Source organism: Syngnathoides biaculeatus, chromosome 4, assembly GCF_019802595.1.
Source record: "Syngnathoides biaculeatus isolate LvHL_M chromosome 4, ASM1980259v1, whole genome shotgun sequence".
NCBI classification, from domain to species: Eukaryota; Metazoa; Chordata; class Actinopteri; order Syngnathiformes; family Syngnathidae; genus Syngnathoides; species Syngnathoides biaculeatus.
This window is the reverse complement of record NC_084643.1, coordinates 12,135,913-12,148,234: the sequence shown is the minus strand read 5'-3', so window position 1 is coordinate 12,148,234 and position 12,322 is coordinate 12,135,913. Positions and strand designations below refer to the sequence as shown.

Here is a 12,322-nt window from a genome sequence, read left to right as displayed (position 1 = left end):
GGTCCAGAAGAGATAATGTGAGTGGATGAGTCATTGCACTCCAGTCCACTATCTGAGGACTGCGGTTCAAATCCTGGAACCACCAGTGTGGAGTTTGTATGTTCTTCCCAATGACGTGGAATAAAAACTCCCGGCCAGGGCAAAACATTGCTTTGGGTACTATTTCACGTGAAAGTTGACCCCCATACTTTTTGCCCTGACCAGAAGTCAGAGCCTGTTGACCGTGGCGGAACCAATGATGGATGCAAAATGCACAGTCCAGGTTTTATTCTACGTCATTGGTTTTCCCCATGCCTTTGTGGGTTTTCTCTGGGCACTCCAGTTTCCTCCCACATCCCAAAAACTCTAAATTGGTTGGGGTTTTTTTCCCCCAATGTGCTCTGCGATTGGGTGGCAACCAGTTCAGGGTATACGCCACCTCCTGTTCGTAGATAACTGGGGTATGCTCCAATACTCCCGCGACCCTTGGGAGGCCCCCAAATGTGGTAGCTGTGTGGCCCTCACTGTTCTAAAAAAAAAAAAAAAAAAAAAAAAAGACTGGTTGGCACATTGGCCACCAAAAGTCGCCATCCGTGCATCTTGATACTCCCAAAACAACAATGCCGACCTGAGCAGCAACTGCGTTAATCGCCAGTTTCGTGGCTGTGAGAAAACATTCCACAGGCAAGTTAGAAAGATTTACTTTGACACTGTTAAAGTTTCTTTGCAAAGGTTTTTTGTTTTTATTTTCTAATGAGCTTAATTAATTCGCTTGGACAAACTTTGGTTTACGGCTGTTGCTGTTGTTCACTGTTCACTCTCTGCTTCACCTTTATAGGCCGACGGTTTTTCGCGAAAAAGTGATGTTAATATTTTCCCAAACTTCATCAGTGGATAAGCAGGAAAACGCCTTTTCTGTAAAACTTATGATGAATTTCATTATACAGAACTCTGCAAATTGAATTTGATTTTCAAATGCGAGGAAACAAGTTGAAATTTTCTGTCTAAAATAGGACGTCGCAGAGACAACAAATGAACAATGCATTTAGCATGTATTTTCCCATTGCAAGTCCTTATTTCCAAAAATATATCAAGCTGATTGACTTAAAATTGATTTTTTTTAATGACAAAAAATGCTTAGTTTTTTTGCTCAGTTATGATGATAGAACTTCACAGCGTATTTTGGGAAAAGTTAACATGTCACGGAAATTGAGCCCTCGGTAGTCGAATTAAAAATCCTCAATGGTACCAGAACTGAAAAAATGTCACGCTCACACGACCAGTTTTAATTCTACATGCCAAAGTTTGAGAAAAACCCCGCCTTAATCCAACCCGCGAACCATGTCTTCCACTCCTTTTGGGAGTACCAAGATGGCGGCCGGTAGCTTCAACCAATCGACACGCGGCTCCATGTGGATGTGCTATCCAGTCTTTTTTTTTCGGTTGCCCTCATTCTGAGTGACGTTTAACACATGCGCCTTCTGAAAACCGGAAGCAGTCGCCACTGAGACCCGGAAACGGAAAATAGTCCATCGTCTTGTTTTCGCTCGTGCGCGACAAACGTGAGAAGTCTTTTAAAAACTTAGATGAGAGTGGACGTGTTTGCTCGAGCAAAAGCCAGTCAACATCGTCCTCGTTTCATTCGCAGGTAGACGACTGTAGATTTATTTTTTGAAATCATATTTTTGATTTAAACTTTGTTGTTTTACTCAAAGTAGGCTACTGTAGTTGTAACTGTATGCTCAGTCTTTGTCCCAAAACAGAAGCAGGATTCATTTGTGTGAAGACATCAAACGATGTTTCTTTAGGGCCCAATGCATGTGCTGTTGTTTTTTTTTTGTTTGTTTGTTTTTTTTGGAAAGTTTCAAATTGAAATAGTGTGGATTCCCATGTATTATTTTTACATTGTATTTGCTGTTCATGGGATGGTGAATTTACGAGTTTTCTGACTGTGTACATTCTTACTCAAGTGAGTATTTGGAGGACTACATTGTACTGAAGTTCTATTATTCCAAAGTAAGAGTACTGTTACTTGAGTGCAATATTTGGCTACCCTAACCACCTTTGCTTCCCCAAGTCAGATTTAGCAGATGTTGACCAAATCGTGTTTCTCATTGTTATGCGTAAGGTTAGCCTCGTTTTGTTTTTTTCTTCATGATGACATTATTCGCTAAACACTTTTTTTTTTTTTTTATGTATTCATTTTTAATTCAGATTTTTTTATGGTTCCGTCAAAGATGAGAATGTTTTCGATTTCAGACGTTCATGGGATTTCGGCATGATCAGAGAATGTATCGACCTGATCTTCTTTTTCTTTCGGCTTGTCCCGTCAGGGGTCGCCGCTGCGTGTCGTCTTTTTCCATCATCGCCTATGTGGTGCATCTTCCACTGTCCTCGTGTCCTCCCTCCATCAACGTTTTCTTTGGTCTTCCTCTCTGTCGCTCTTTTGGCTGGCAGCTCCATCCTCAGCACAGCTTCTACCAATATACTGACCCTCTCATCTCTGAACGTGTCCAAACCATGGAAGTCTTCTCTCTCTCTCCCTCTCTCTCTCTCTCAATCATCCATCCATCCATCCACCCTCGCTATCTCTTCTCTCTGGAGCGTCACTCCTCCTCCGGCCCTCACATTCACGCACATAAATTCTGTTTTACTTTGGGTAATCTTCCTTCCTCTCCTTTGCGGTGCGTGCCTCCGTCTTTCAAATTGTTCCTCCGCCTGCCCCCTGCTTTCAATGCATATCACAATATCATCTGCGAACATCATGGTCCAAGGGGATTCCAGTCTAACCTGACAGATGTCGGCCTATCCATTACTACTGAAAACAGGAAGGGGCTCAGCGCGGATCCGTGATGCAGTCCCACCTTCCCCTTTAAATTCTTCTGACACAGCAATGGCACACCTCACCGCTGTTCTCCTGCCATCATACAGGTCCTGTACTCTTCTCACCTATTTCTCCGCCACACCAGACTTGCGCATGCAGTACCACCGTTCTTCTCTTGGTACTCGGTCGTAGGGTTTCTCTAGGTCTACAAAGGTACAATGTAGCACCTTCTGACTTTTCTGTACTTTTCCACGAGCATCCTCAAGGCAAATAGTGCATCTGTGGTACTCTTTCTTGGCATGAAACCATACTGTTGCTCACAGATACTTACTTCCGTCCTGAGTCTAGCCTCCACTACTCTTTCCCCTAATTTCATTGTGTGGCTCATCAACGTTATTCCCCTTATAAGTTTCCACAGCTCTGGACATCGCCTTTGTTCTTAAAAATGGGGACTGGCATACCTTTCCGCCATTCTTCTGGCATCTTCCCTCCGGCTAGTATTCTGTTGAATAAGTTGGTCAAAAACTCCACAGCCATCTCTCCAAATTGCTTCCATACCTCTGCCGGTATGTCATCAGGACCAACTGCCTTTCCATTTGTCATCCTCTTCAGTGCCTTTCTGACTTCCCCCTTGCCAACCGTTGCCACTTCCTGGTCCTTGACGCTTGCCTCTTCAACTCTACCTTCTCTCATCTTCTCCTCATTCATGAACTTCTTCTCCAAGTACTCTTTCCATCTACTTGGCACACTACTGGCACCAGTCAACATATTTCCATCCGCTGTCTTTAATCGCCTCTACTCGCTTCCTAGCTCTATCCCTCTGTCTGGCCAACCTGTAGAGATCAATTTCTCCCTCTTTTGCATCATATACAGGTGTGTATATATTTGCATCATATGCCTCTTGTTTAGCCTTGGCCGCCACCTGTCTTTGCCGTACGTCGCATCTCAATGTATTCCTTCCGCCTCTCCTCAGTCCTCTCCATGTCGCTAATCTCTTTCCTTGGGTGACTTCCTGTATTTTGGGGTTGCACCACCAAGTCTCCTTCTCCCCTTTCCTACCAGAAGGCACCCCAAGTACTCTCCCGCCTGCCTCTCTTCCAGTCTTCCAGGAGCTCTTCCTGTCCATCTGGAGCCTGTCTCGCCTCTTTCGGAAAGGCCACGCGACATTGTTCCTTCCTCAACTTGCACCACTTGATTCTCTGCTCTCCCTTTTGTCTTCTTGACCAGAGTCATCCTATGCCGTGGAGCTACACTCTCTCCCAGCACAACCTCCCAATCGGTAACCTCGTCTGCACCAAATAGAGTCCACCTGCGCTCTTGTAGGTCGCTCGATGTTCCTGCCTCTCCTGGAAATAAGTGTTCACCGCTGCCAATTCCATCCATCCATCCATCCATCTTCATTTCGGCTACCTCGAGTGGTGCTTCCTGTTGCTTCTTCAGTGCCACCGTCCGTCTCTAATCCGTACATCACGGCTGGCCTCGGCACAGTTTTATAAACTTTGCCCTTCTTCATCCTGGCGGAGACTCTTCTGTCACGTAGCTTTGAATGAGCTTCATTAGAATCCTTTGTCCGTAATCTGCACATTCAGCCCCTAAACCAACACAACACTGGGTGGAAAAACTCAATAACTCAAATCAATCAAAAGCCTTTCACGTCATTATATGCCGTGCGTGCAACGAAATGGTGAGTGCTTCTCCGCAAGGCGCAATACAATAGGATAAAAATTGAAGAACGTGAGCAAATGAGAACAACTCAGGGTTGGCTCATGACCTTCGTCGGCTTTCTGCCAACCCAGACACACCGCGTGACCGTCTGGTAACGCTTCCACACAAGAGTCAAGAGTGGCATTTAGATGGATGTGCGATCGTATGCGTCCGTCCAAATTACAAATGCGCAGGGCACACGACTTCTGAGTTCTCGCCCCTGTTTTGCAGATCAAATAGTGCCGCGTTGGCCTCAACCGGCCCGCCTCGTTTCCACTCAAAATGAGCTGCTCACAAGTTCCCAGCCCCGTTGACATCCCGACACCAAACAAGGAGAAAAGGAAAACTGCTCAAGATCACGACTTTCCTCCGGTCGATGTGCTCGCTGACAAACAGAAGAAAAGAAAGCCGCAAGGAAACAGCTTCCTTCCGGCTGATGTGCACGCAAAGAAGAAGAGGTCGGCAGAGGAAAGCGTGGCTCTTGAAGAAGTGCACGTGAGAAAGAAGAAGAAAAGAGCGGCAGCTGAACAAAACGTGGTTCTTATTGATGTACACCCCACCAAGGAGGAAAGCGCAGACGACCACAACATCCTTCTTTTACCTGAGGGCCACACCCACAAGGAGAAGAAGAAGAAGAAGAAGAAAAGAGAAGACAACACTGTCCTTTCTGCTCCCGACATGCAGACTCAGAAGAAGAGCAAAAGCCAAGACAACAACATCCTTCCTGCCGATGAACCTGCTCGCAAACACAAGAAGAAGAAGAAGAAGAAAATAGAAGACAACACTGTCCTTTCTGCTGCCGACATGCAGACTCAGAAGAAGAGCAAAAGCCAAGACAACAACATCCTTCCTGCCGATGAACCTGCTCGCAAACACAAGAAGAAGAAGAAGAAGGAAACTGGCCAAGAAATGGATCAAAACTTCCTTCTTCCTGGTAATGGCTCCACCCACAAGCAGAAGAAACCAAAGGAAACCTTTTCTGCTGATGAGCGCAAGAGCAACGAGGAAGAAGATCAAGACAACAGCGTCCTTCCTGAGGAGGTGCTCACCGGCAAAAAGAAAAAGAAAAAACAAGTCCAAGATGACCCATTCCTTCCTGCTGATTTGCAGGATACAGAGAAAGAAGCACAAGACGACAACCTCATTCTTACTGTCCCTCACAAACACAAGAAAAAGAAAAGGGCAGAAAAAGAAACTGCCAATGTGCATGCAAAGAAGAAGAAGAAGAAGAAGAGAGCAGAGGAGGAAGAAGACGCCATCTTTCCTCCCGCCGTGCGCGCCGACAAGACAGCAATGACCGAAGCGGAGGAGGTCGCCGTGGAGACGGGAAAAAAGACCACGACGCAGACGGTTCCCGCGGAGAGTGCGGTTGCGACTGACGACGACGACGACGACGACGACGTGGCTGTCTCCATGGAAACCATCACAGCTCACTATGAGGATGAGTGAGTCCGCAGTTGTTAGTGACTTGGCCGTTTGTTGACTTCGCTCGTGATGGGGCAACCGTAAAAAGCTTGTGGTTTTGATTTCCTGACTGACCCCAAACATTTCTGCCAACTAACAATGTAAATATAGTAAATATGTCAGCGGGATGCGTTCGCAAGCACAGAGTTGAGTCTGATGTCGGACAGCGGCCGCGACGGGCTTCCCCGCGCGCGCTCCTGCGCTTCGTTGCGCTCGGATTTTGTTGTGTATTTGAGCCTCGTTTTTCATGCAACGTGCGACAAGATTGTTGCGTGTACGTACGTACGTACGTGCACGTGTGTTGACTGGCGTCAGCTAGCTCAACTGCCTCGTCCGGTGTCACAGCGTGACTGAGCCATATCAAGTCAGGTTAAGTTTTCATCTTTTGCCATGTTTGATTTTTGACATCGTTTCATTTTTGGGGGACATTTTTGTACCGTACCGTCGCCGTGTTGAACTGCCTTCCCATGTACGACCACTGCCTGGAAGTAATCCTTAGTCAAATCCACGCTTCTTACGTTTCGGCTTCCCGGAGCTGCGTCCTCCCCTGCGCCTTGTTCGTGACAAACTCAAGTTGCATCATCTCTGCTAATATTGCGGTGTTTCGCAATGCAATACGCCATCGTGAATTTTGATCTCGTTATTCACCTGAATTAACGAGAACTGAGGAAAAAATGGTGGCAGCGCGTGCTGGTACTTCAAAAAAACAAACTAGCTACCGAAATGTTCGACATTGGAACCACAAGGTTTGTATTTTTGGCCTCATCACCGCGAAGAGACATTTTGGGAACGGTCTAGTTAGTCATAGAAGCAATACTGTGCTCAAGACCTGCACTAACATTTTGCCATACCGCATGTTTAAGGTTGGACCCCGCTTTGGTGGCAGAGTTGGAAGAGTTTATTCCCAACGTGAAGAAGAGACGCTTGAATGAGGTCCAGAAATTGCTGCGTTACGACCTGCCTCGCTTCCGACTCTTCAAGGCTCAAGGTGGCGCTCCCGCTTGAAAACAATATTTGGGGGGGTCCACGGCAAATGAGTTGAAGTCACTTAATCATAAATCCCGCCAAGGAAAAACAAGCTCACGTCCAAATGTTGGGATTATTTCACATTTCAAAAAAAAACAAGGAAATTGCTCAAAGTGTAGAAGGCGTCTTGTTCCTTTTACGCAGCCACACTTTGTAGTCAGAAAAACTTCTGGAAAATCCCACCATGAGCCCTGATTTCTGATGCTGCGATCGGATCAGGAACTGCACGTATACTGAAGGCAAGTCAAAGTCGCGTCTGCCTCTTTCCGTGGCTGCAGGCCTGAAAGTGCGTTGGGGGCGTTTCACGAAGGAGGAGAATCAACGGATCCGAGACAACATCGCGCACTTCATGAATTTGACGGGCGTGAGCTCCTTGAGTCAGCTTCTCTACCCTCAGTGCTACGGAGACCTGAAGAACGACATTAAGACGCTCAAAAGAAAATACCGCTTCACGGATGTCCTCGGTGGGATTGCGACACACACCCTGTTGACGAGCATGTGCAGTATACACTTCATGTATGTGAAGGCTTTTGACACGCCGTCCGTGTATTTGTGTCGCCGCAGCTGACGGAATCGCCAGGTCGCGCAAGCAGATTCTGCTCAGAGCTTCAAAGTTGGACAAATGCAACTACCAGGGAAGGTGAGCAAAGCTCTTCACGCTCGTTCCTTTCGCCACCCAAAGGTGCATTTCTTCACAAACCGTCGTTCGATTTTCAACACTTGGGCTGCATTGTACTAAAAGGTCGGGCGGGGCGGTGGCTCGGCTGCAAAGCGTTGACCTCACAGTTCGGAGGTCGAGGGTTTGAGCCCAGCCCCGCCTGTGTGGAGTTTGCGTGTTCTCCCCGTGCCCGGGCGGGCAGTCCGGTTTTCTTCCCACGTCCCAAAAACACGCAGCATTCATTGGACACTTTAAATTGCCCCGTGGGTGTGATTGTGGTTGTGAGTGCGACTGTTGTCTCTCTCTGTGTGCCCTGCGATTGGCCAGCGACCGGCCTCCTGCCCGTTGACAGCCGGGATAGGCTCCGGCGTTGCCCGTGACCCTCGCGAGGATAAGCGGCAAAGAAAATGGATTGATGTACTAAGGTTGAAGTGGCGGTTTCAACTGCACTTTCGTTTTGGGGAAAAGTCAAATTTAGCATGTTGAGGAAAGCTCACCAGTTGTCGAGGAATAGAAGTACGTCATTAACTTTTTCATTCTGCTGATATTATTCCTAACTTCATATTTTCTATGAGGAGATTCGGCCACTGATTCATGTTAATGGCTTGTTTGTTTTCCACTTTAATGGAATTGTTTTGTTAGCGACGAGTGATGATCGTGTATATATATATATATATTTATGAGGAAGGTCGATTATCCTTAAGTCGCCAAGCATGCGTATATGCTGTATCTAGGGCAGGGGTGTCAAACTCGATTTACCTCGGCGCCGCCGCAGCCTCGGCGCACGTGTACGTATGTCGAATTTAAATTGGAAATGAAAAAAAAAAATCACATTTTCTCAAACCTCTTTTTTTTTTTTTACTCAAAATAAGATGAAGGACGCGAGTGTTTAAAAGTTGCGTGCTAAAACTGCTAAAAAAAAAAAAAAAGAAAAAAAAAAGAAAAACAGAAAGCTCTCCATGGCAACGCTGCTGTAACTTTTCTCTGCTTCCATCAAGTCCGGTCGATGCCATACAACCCCCCCCCCCCCCCCCCCCGATAGCCATCCACCCGTACGTCGCCAGTTCCGCATATGCCATTCAAATATCAAATCAATGACGTCAAAGCCCATCAATCAGCGGTAAGGTGTCGTTTTCTCCTTCCTTTTGGAATAAACGTCGGAGGGGATGGAAATGAAACGGAAGAATCTTTTTGGGACAATTGTTCCTGAGCTGCTGAGTTTTGAATCGAAATGACGCTCCTTTCCTCGCGAGTCGGGTCGTCGGCAGTCGGCACACAGAAGTCTGATCAAACGGTCCAATGAGAAAAGTGCGACGTCGCTTTTGTACCGTGTGGGACGTTTCGTTCCGTGCGCATTGCAGCGGTTGACCCGCGCCTCCCGTGTGTCCTATTGGAGGTTCTCCGAGGAGGAGGTCCGTCAGCTGGTCAAGTTGCAGAAGCTCCACGGCAACCACTGGCGCCGGATCGCTGACGAGATGGGCCGCAGCATCTTCTCCTTACAGAAACGCTTTGCCAGCATCGGTTAGATTTTGGGTGACTTTTGCTGGCCGTTTTGTCACGTTTCATTCAGCGTCTGACGTTTGCGCTCAGCGTCGGGTCGGGGCAGATGGACGTCCGACGAGGAGGAGCGGCTGAAAAACGCCGTCAAGGCTCACCTGGAGGCCGTGCTCCAACGGGGCTCGGCGGATTCGCAAAACCACAACGGACTTTTGAGACTGCGGCAGCTGTGCGCCGCTTTGCCGTGGACCGAGATCAGCCACCAAGTGGGGACCCGCCACTGGATCCAGTGCCGGCTCAAGTGGTCAGTGCGACGCGGTCCGCAAATGGAGAATTTCACATTTCGTCAATATGTTTACATTTGTTGAACCACCGTCAGATGCTCGGCGGATGAAAATGCGCAATATGACCTTTTGGCCTTAGCGGAACACCGCCGCGGTGCCAGTGAGGAAATGCGTGGAATATACACAAGGCCCCGTGTGAGAGGGGAGGCCCCCACGCCCGCCCGGAGCACGCACGTGAATCAGACAGAAAAATGGACGGCTGCGCGGGGAACGTGGCGGCGTTTGTTCCTCGCGCATTTTCAACGACGACGACAAAAAGGTTCAACTTAGCATTTCGCGTAAGACGAAATTGGAGAGTTTCTCCGGAGTCGGTGCGTACATTAAAAAAAAAAAAAAAAGGCATAAAAAGTATTGCTGAAGATGTTGAAATCAATGTGCTTTTTCCTTTCTCCGTGCTTTCGCTTCCTACGCACTGCATATTGGTGCCGTCGACGAATTGTGCCACATTCACACCGGCGCGTCACAAAAAAGGCAGAGAATTTTTTTTTTTTTTTTTTTTTTTTTTTTTAACCGCAAGTACTCGAAATACTCACAAACTGGTTGCGGCCCAAATGAGAATTCCCAAGAAATGACTCCCGTCTGCTAAAGACCGACGGTCAAAGGTGGAAGTGTGAAGCCGGCTGCCAGAGGCTCGGTTGACTTGCTTGCTGTGTTTCAGGTTCAGCATCCTAAAGTGTCAGCTGTCGCAGAAAAAACAAAAGAAGAAACCGGAAGGACTGAAGGCTAAAATCCGCCTGATTGAAACGTAAGCACAGCCAATGAAATGGATGATTCGTCACTTGTACGCAATCGGCGTGCGGCCGAGGTCTGAAATGCGTCAACGCCGCAGATGTGCGAAATTGACGAAAGCGGTCGCGGATTCCGGGTGGTGACGTTTTTTTGAACCTTTGGGCTTGGACGCAACCAACGCGATAACGCCGCGATGTAAATTCCGTGTCGAAAGGTGTAAAATTTGTGAGCGCTGTCGTGTGGCTGACGAGTTGGGACGCTAGCGACGTGGATGTTTTGTGGATTCCAGGTTGTACGCTTTGGATGTGGAGGATCCGCTGGACGTTGATTGGGAGAAGGTCGCCGCTACCGTGGGGTGAGTCCAAACTTGTCGTCCGAGCGGCCTCCTGACGTTCTGACGCGGCGGCGCCACTCTTGCAGCGAGATGACTCCAGTTTGCACCCAGAAGCTTTTCAGAAGCCTTAAAGTCTCCCACGTTCCCAACTGGTCTAGCCGATCCTACGGAGGTCAGTACGGTGTGGACCGGCGGCGCCGCCTAGTCTTTCGCCGGCGTCTCCTGTGACTCGGATCCTCTCGTCCCCTCCCGCAGAGATCATCGACTTCCTGCAGGAGCGCGTTTTGCCGGGCCTCGTCGAGAGGCTGCAGCACTGCGACCAAAAGAAGCCGGAGCAAAACCCGACTCTGGACAAGGAGTACGCCCTCGTGGACATCTTCCCAGCAGGAGGATTTGCGGAGGTGGACAACACGTAGTGGAGCGGATGCTGATGAGAACGCTGGCTTGGATGCGCTAACTCTCCTCAAGAAGTCGCCTCAAATACGCACGACCGGCCCGACAGCCAATGAGACGCCGCAAATACGCACGACCCGCCCGAAAGCCAATGAGACGCCGCAAATGCGCACGACCGGCCCGACAGCCAATGAGACGCCGCAAATACGCACGACCCGCCCGACAGCCAATGAGACGCCGCAAATACGCACGACCCGCCCGACAGCCAATGAGACGCCGCAAATACGCATGACCCGCCCGACAGCCAATGAGACGCCGCAAATGCGCAAGACCGGCCCGACAGCCAATGAGACGCCGCAAATACGCACGACCGGCCCGACAGCCAATGAGACGCCGCAAATACGCACGACCCGCCCGACAGCCAATGAGACGCCGCAAATGCGCAAGACCGGCCCGACAGCCAATGAGACGCCGCAAATACGCACGACCCGCCCGACAGCCAATGAGACGCCGCAAATGCGCAAGACCGGCCCGACAGCCAATGAGACGCCGCAAATACGCACGACCGGCCCGACAGCCAATGAGACGCCGCAAATGCGCAAGACCGGCCCGACAGCCAATGAGACGCCGCAAATGCGCAAGACCGGCCCGACAGCCAATGAGACGCCGCAAATACGCACGACCGGCCCGACAGCCAATGAGACGCCGCAAATACACTCGCTCATCTGAACAACCAGTCAACAAAGTACGCGAGGTCAGTCGAGCAAGCGCCAAACGTTGCGTTTGCAAAGTATGAATGTGCACCTATAAGTCCCCAACCATTTTTTGGGGGGGTTCATTCCATAAAAGGGCTTCTCAAGGTGACAGCTTCCATCATTATAGTCATTATTCTAATTGTGATATTACTTGGACCATATTTGTATTTATCTTTTAGAAAAATGAATCATTGCAAAAGCTCGTTGTATTCTTCCACCTTTTCAAGCCGACGCTTACGATCACTATAAAATGTTGTGGAACGTCCGTTTTGTGCTCCGAAAAAAACCCAACGTGGACTGGTTACGACGGATAATGGGGGGAAAAAAAAAAAAATCCGGCGGCTGAAATTAGCGGTGCGTCCACGTTGAACGGTGGCTTGGTGCACGCTATTTTATTACCCTCCTCGGCTGCCAAACCCTAACGAGGATGTCAGCGCTGTGCTAATTGCTGATAATAACATGACAATAAAGGTTTTTGATTTGATTAAGGTGGCCTGGAACGCGATACATGCAAAATGTGCTTCTCCTTTGGAAGAATTCACATTACAAAACTACTTCTAAGACAGCTCAACTTTGTAAGTAGAGGTACCACCGTCACAGGTTTTCAAAAGTGAA

General features: G+C 48.6%; 1 protein-coding gene across 2 annotated transcripts; it reads left to right on the top strand.

Moving 5' to 3' along the window:
- The first annotated feature begins 1,476 nt into the window (after positions 1–1,476).
- On the top strand, positions 1,477–12,191 carry LOC133498812 (transcription termination factor 1-like). Of its 2 annotated transcripts, none has more exons than XM_061815967.1 (11): positions 1,477–1,627; positions 4,739–5,952; positions 6,835–6,959; positions 7,276–7,461; positions 7,562–7,637; positions 9,052–9,176; positions 9,246–9,456; positions 10,155–10,241; positions 10,515–10,580; positions 10,646–10,731; positions 10,815–12,191. In XM_061815967.1, exons 2-11 carry the CDS (start codon positions 4,790–4,792, stop codon positions 10,973–10,975), a joined length of 2,286 nt encoding a protein of 761 aa, XP_061671951.1. In that variant the 5' UTR covers positions 1,477–1,627; positions 4,739–4,789; the 3' UTR covers positions 10,976–12,191. The 2 variants fall into 2 exon arrangements, with proteins under 2 accessions (XP_061671951.1, XP_061671952.1); XM_061815968.1 differs by having other exon boundaries at positions 4,031–5,952.
- The last annotated feature ends 131 nt before the right edge of the window (positions 12,192–12,322 follow it).

Bases quoted from the DNA above. Each gene is read 5' to 3' on its own strand.
- LOC133498812 (XM_061815967.1), top strand. From the start codon at position 4,790: ATGAGCTGCTCACAAGTTCCCAGCCCCGTTGACATCCCGACACCAAAC. The intron at 10,581-10,645 runs GTGAGTCCAAAC...CCACTCTTGCAG, and splicing joins AAGGTCGCCGCTACCGTGGG to CGAGATGACTCCAGTTTGCA. The intron at 10,732-10,814 runs GTCAGTACGGTG...CCCCTCCCGCAG, and splicing joins GTCTAGCCGATCCTACGGAG to AGATCATCGACTTCCTGCAG.